Source organism: Nicotiana tabacum, chromosome 5 (genome assembly GCF_000715075.1).
Source record: "Nicotiana tabacum cultivar K326 chromosome 5, ASM71507v2, whole genome shotgun sequence".
Taxonomy (NCBI): Eukaryota; Viridiplantae; Streptophyta; class Magnoliopsida; order Solanales; family Solanaceae; genus Nicotiana; species Nicotiana tabacum.
In genome coordinates, this window is record NC_134084.1 from 55,218,778 (window position 1) to 55,225,282 (window position 6,505).

Consider the following 6,505-nt stretch of genomic DNA (forward strand, 5'->3'; position numbering starts at 1 on the left):
GAACAACTAGATTGATGATGTGAGCCATACATCTCACATGAACATGCTTACCTTCCATCAAGTTAGTGTTCCATCTAGTAAATTGCTTGGATAACTCTCTAACCATCACATCATTAGAACTCGCATTATCAACTGTCACAGTAAATACTTTATCCACTCCCCATTCAATTAAACACTTAGCAATAGCACTAGCTAAATCTTGACCTTTATGACTAGTAATTGGACAAAAATTCAATATCCTTTTATGCAATTTCCAATTATTGTCAATGTAATGGGCTGTAACCCACATATAATTAATTCTTTGAATTGAAGTCCATGTATCAGTAGTAATGCATATTCTCTGTTTTGATTCTTTAAGAATAGACTTCAAAGCAAGTCTCTCTTCATGGTACATCTCAAGACAATCCCTAGTCATAGTAGTACGAGATGGGATATGAAATAAAAGTTGAAGAGTTCTCACAAAGTCTCTAAATCCATCTTTTTCAGCAAAAATAAAGGAAGTTCATCTTTAATGATCATACGAGCTAAATCCCTCCTACATGCCTCTTGATCAAATTTCCAAGGGATAACTAAAACATCACCTGTTAGACCATGCGGTTGAAAACCTAATGTTTTCTGGCTACCTTTTGCCTTGTAGGGATTGGTCAGACATTTGTGAATATGCAATAACAAATTGCTTGTGCCGCTGTGCTTGGTATCAGCTACATATTCTTCTGAACAAAACTTGCATCTCGCTTTTTTCACACCCTCGGCATCAGTGAACTTGTTGAAGTAGCGACAAGCCATTGATCTTTCTTTAACCATTTTTCTTTTCTTCGAGCCAGGTTCATATTCACTGTTGTTGGTTGTTGAATCAGTTGAAGCATTACTTTTACCAACTTATTCAACAATTTGAAGTTTATTCACTGTCTCTGCCTCGTTTTCCATCTACCAAAACAAACAAAAAACCAAAATAAAATCAGAAATAGAAGAATAGAAAATGAAAGAGAGATAAAAAAATAGAACATAAAGACAAATCCATACACACCTACAAAGATTGAAAAAACAACATGAAAATTCAAAATAAAGATGTTGTAATCTCTCTCTAACTCACACAAAAAAAGACATAAAAAACATACATTATTTGATTTCTGCCGTGATATGAAAGGTGGAAAACATCACATTTGAGCAATAAGAGAGAGGGGGAAAGTAACAATGAACCAATAATAACTAATAGTTAGAGAGAATTCCAGGCTTACCGTCTATTAGGGTTTTGCGTCGTTTGCTCTTGATTGGAAATCGAATGTGAAGACTTGAGAGTTGAGAATTCGAGATTAGTTTTCTACTTCGAGAGGACTTGGAGTTCACTGACTTGAGACTTCGAGAGGACTGAGATGAAGAGTGAAAACGAGAGGTGGAAGCTTAGTCGGACTGAGATGAAGAGTGAAGACTTCGAGAGGACTGAGCTGTGAAAAGAGGCGGAAAAGAGCACTGAACATCGATATAACCTAGGGTCAGTCTGATAAATGAATAAGTTTACTTAACCCTAAAATTTTAGGGTAGTATTTATATATAGGCCCATATAATTTTGGATTTCGGATCGGATCGGTTTAAAATCATGCCAATCCCAATCCAATCCGAAAATCCAAAATTTTATAAAACATAATCCGTATCCAATCCAAAAATCCAAAAATCCGAAAATCCAAAATAGAGTGGATCGAATTGGATTTCGGATATCCGATCCAAATGCACAACCATAATCAAGGAAATTGGGGAAACAACAATCAAGGAAACTGGGGAGGCAATAATCAAGGAGGGTGGACCAACAAAAACAACGACAACCGGGGGCCAGGTTTTCAAAGGCCTCCGATGTTCCAACAACCAAGTAATCTACCTCCATATCCTTCTCAAGGCCAGAACTCTTCTTCTAATGAGATGGGTAGAGTTGAAAACATGTTAAAATAGATGATGGAGAAGAATGCCGACTCCGATGCTCAAATAGCCTCGCACAACACTTCTATTCGGAATTTGGAGGTTCAATTAGGCCAAATCTCACAAGCTTTGAGCACTCGTCCTAAGGGGGCACTACCTAGTGATACGGTGGTGAACCCGAAGGGTGGGAATAATACGGGACATGCCATGGCCGTAACGACTAGAAGTGGACAAGGTGGAAATGCAACCACCTCAAATCAAAGAAGGATTGTAGATGAAGATGTTGTGGTTCAAGAGGATGAAATCCCAAGCAATGTGGTTCAAGCCAATGAAGAAGTGAGAATTGATATTGATGACACCATGGAAGAGACGCAAGAAGAGGTGAACCTGTCTAGGGAACATGTGATTGACATGCTGGAACCGGTGGCGCCAAAGGCTAAGGCACTAATGCCAAGGCCTACTCCTCCATACCCTCAAAGGCTTGCAAAGAAAAACAGTGAGAACTAGTTCAAAAAGTTTATTGATATGATGAAGTGTTTGTCCATAAATGTGCCATTGGTTGAGGCATTGGAACAAATACCGAGATTTGCAAAATTCATGAAGGATTTGGTAACCAAGAAAAGATCGATGAATTGTGAAACAATCAAGATGACTCACCAAGTGAGTGCTATTGTGCACTCAATGGCTCCAAAGTTGGAAGATCCAGGCGCTTTTACCATCCCTTGCACTATTGGAAGCGCCAATTTTGCCAAAGCATTATGTGATCTCGGGAAGAATGAACTTGATACCTTACTAGGTGTTCAAAACTTTGGGAATTGGGCAACCAAGACCCACATCCATGAGGTTGCAAAAGGCATATCGGAAATAAAGAGGCCTTTGGGTATTATTGATGATGTTTTGGTTATAGTTGATAAGTTTATCCTCCCAGCGGACTTCGTTATCCTTGATTGTGAAGTGAACTATGAGTTGTCTATCATTTTGGGTAGACCTTTCCTTGCTACGGGGAAGGATCTTGTTGATGTGGAAGCCGGTGAGCTCACTTTTTGGGTTGGTGACGAAAAGGTGGTCTTCCATGTGTGCAAATCAATGAGGCAACCTAATAGTAATGAAGTTTGTTCATTTGTGGATTTGGTGACCGACGTGATAGTTGATGATTCTAGTGCAACAATGAATGTTGAGGACAAATTGGAAGCCATTTTGCTCAACTTAGATGATGATGAGGAGAGTGATGGTTATGTGGAGTGTGTAAATGCATTGCAAGGCATGGGGCCGTACACTTATGAGCCCCGAAAGCTATCTTTGGATCTTAAAAATCGGAATACTCCCCCAACAAAGCCCTCAATCGAGGAGCCTCCTACCTTGGAGCTAAAGCCATTGCCCCGGCACCTCAGGTATGAATTCCTTGGCCTTTCTTCTACTCTACCACTATCCTTTCTTCGTGCTTAACTCACATGCAGATAGAGTCCACATTGGAGGTGCTACCAAGGAGGAAAATAGCAATCATTTGGACTTTGGCGGATATCCGGGGCATAAGCCCCGCCTTTTGCATGCACAAGATTATTTTGGAGGAGGGTGACAAACCCTTAACATCGTTGTGTAACCCATTATGTTAGCTCGTGGACCTCTCCGGTGCAATATGTCCCAAAAAAAGGGGGCATGACTGTGGTGACAAATGACAAGAATGAATTGATCCCAACAAGAACCGTCTCCGGGTAGAGAGTGTGCATGGACTATAGGAAGCTTAACAAAGTTACTCGGAAAGATCATTTCCCGCTTCCATTTCTTGACCAAATGCTTGATAGGTTGGTCGGGCGTGCTTTTTATTGCTTTCTGGATGGATACTCTGTTTATAACCAAATACTTATTGCTCCTGAGGACCAAGAGAAGATCACTTTCACTTGCCCCTATGGTACTTTTGCATTCTCACGGATGCCTTTTGGGTTGTGTAATGCACCGGCAAAGTTTCAACGATGTATGATGGCTATTTTCACTGACATGGTGGAGGATATTCTTGAAGTCTTTATGGATGATTTTTCTGTGGTTGGGAATTCGTTTGAAGAGTGTTTGAACAACTTGGATAGAATGTTGGCTAGATGAGAAGGGACCAATTTGGTATTGAACTGGGAAAAGTGTAACTTCATGGTTGAGGAAGGCATTGTCCTCGGCCACAAAATTTTAAAATATGGTATTGAGGTTGACCAAGCTAAAATTGAGGTGATCTCCAAACTCCTTCCTCCTACATCCATGAAGGGAGTGAGGAGCTTCTTGGGTCATGCGGGTTTTTATCGCCGATTCATCAAGGACTTTTCCAAGGTGGTAAACCCTTTGTGTAAACTTTTGGAGAAGGATTCCAAGTTCCATTTCAATTAAGATTAAGATTGCATGAAGCATTCGAGTTGCTTAAGTTCATGTTGACTACTACTCCTATTATCACCGCACTGGATTGGAGCTTGCCTTTTGAGCACATGTCTGATGCTAGTGATGCGGTTGGAGTGGTGTAGGGGCAAAGAATCAAAAAATCTTCCATCCGGTCTACTATGCTAGTAAGACCATGACTGATGCCCAAGTCAACTACATAGTGACCAAAAAGGAGCTACTTGCTATTGTGTTTGCCATGGAGAAGTGTTGGCCGTATTTGATGGGTACTAAGGTGATTGTTCACACCGGCCATGCGGCACTTCAGTATTTGATGAGCAAGAAAGATTCTAAGGCAAGGTTGATGTGGTGGATGCTTCTTTTGCAAGAGTTTGATCTAGAGATTCAAAACCACAAAGGTAGTGAGAATCAAGTGGCGGACCACTTTTCCCGTTTGGAGGAGGAGGGGAGGCCACATGATGGCCTTGAGATAAATGATTCATTTCCCGACGATCAACTCCTATATGTTTCAATGACCGGGATGCCATGGTTTGCCGATTTTGCCAATTATCTTGTGAGCGGCATTGTACCGAATGAATTCTCTTCAAACCAAAGGAAGAAGCTCAAACAAGATTGCTTGGATTATTATTGGGATGAGCCGTATCTTTTCCGGATATGTACCGATAGTATGATCCGGTGATGTGTGCCAGAAGAAGAACAAATTCTTGAGGCTTGCCACTCTTCACCATATAGTGGTCACCATGGTGGAGCGAGAATGGCTACAAAAGCTTTGACTTGTGGATTCTGTTGGCCTACCCTCTACAAAGACGCTAGTGATCTTGTAAAGCGTTGTGATGAATGCCAAAGAGGCGGTGGAATTTCTAAGAAGAATGAGATGCACTTACCACCATTTTAGAGATTGATATCTTTGATGTTTGGGGTATTGATTTCATGGGACCGTTTGTGAGCTCTTGTGGGAACACTTAAATTTTGGTAGCTGTGGACTATGTGTCGAAATGGGTTGAAATCGTGGCTTTACCCAACAATGAAACTCGAAGTGTGGTGGCTTTCTTGAAAAAGAACATCTTCACAAGGTTTGGTACTCTGCGGGCCATTATTAGTGATGGGGGTTCGCACTTTTGCAATCGTGCTTTTGATACCTTACTCACCAAGTATTGTGTCACTCATAAAGTCTCCACCCCCTACCACCCTCAAGCAAGCGGACATGTTGAAGTCTCCAACTGGGAGATCAAGAGCATTTTGTTAATGACTTTGAATGCCAACCGGACTGATTGGTCAAGAAAACTTGATGATGCTCTTTGGGCTTATAGGACAACCTACAAGACGCCGATTGGAATGTCTCCATATCGATTGGTGTTTGGGAAGGCATGTCATCTTCCAGCAGAACTTGAGCATAAAGCCATGTGGGCGTTAAAAGAGTTGAACCTTGAGTGGGATGTCGCTGCAAACCTAAGAGTAGGACATTTGAATGAGCTTGATGAATTCCGGTATCATGCCTACACAAGTTCATCCCTTTACAAGGAGAAGATGAAGTACCTCCATGACAAGTAAATCCACAACAAGGAGTTCAAAGAAGGTGATTTGGTGCTATTGTTCAATTACCGGTTGAGGATGTTTCCGGGCAAGTCTAAATCAAAATGAAGTGGGCCTTTTGAAGTAGTGAATGTAACCTCATTTGGTGGTCTAGATTTGAAAAATAAGAATTATGAGGTTTTTAGGGTCAATGGACGCCGGGTTAAACATTATCTTGGCAAGGTTGATGATGGCCATATTGTGGCGGTTCTCCATTTCTCATGATTGGTAATCTCCGTCGTGCTGTGACGTTAAATCAGGTGCTTCTTGGGAGGCAACCCATGTATTTTTCTTTCTTTTATTTCCCTTCTTTTAGATAGGTTTGGTTTTGTACTAACCAGTTTGAAGTGTATGTAGGAATGGGTGTGCATGAAAAATTTGGTTGTGTCAAAATGCATGGTCTCTGAAATTGGTCTGTCAACACTTAAGGAATTGCGGCCACACAAATTTTTGTGTGATCCGTGCTGATGCTGCGGCCGCAATCATTTTTGTGCACTCTGCAGCCAGTCATCTCAAGGGTAGGTAAGAAGTGCGGTCCGTATCAAAATTATGCAGCCGTACTCATGTAAAAGACGGAGTACTATGGGTCACAAGTATAAATAGAACTTCTCTCTTCTTTTTACACTTTTTGCTCCTCTAAGATCTA

General features: G+C 41.2%; 1 protein-coding gene across 1 annotated transcript; it reads right to left on the reverse strand.

Annotated features, from left to right (window-relative positions):
* Positions 1-456: 456 nt before the first annotated feature.
* LOC107819810 (uncharacterized) lies at positions 457-804 on the reverse strand. The gene has a single exon (XM_016645963.1). The coding sequence runs from the start codon at positions 802-804 to the stop codon at positions 457-459; it is 348 nt and encodes a 115-aa protein (XP_016501449.1).
* Between the last annotated feature and the right edge of the window lie 5,701 nt (positions 805-6,505).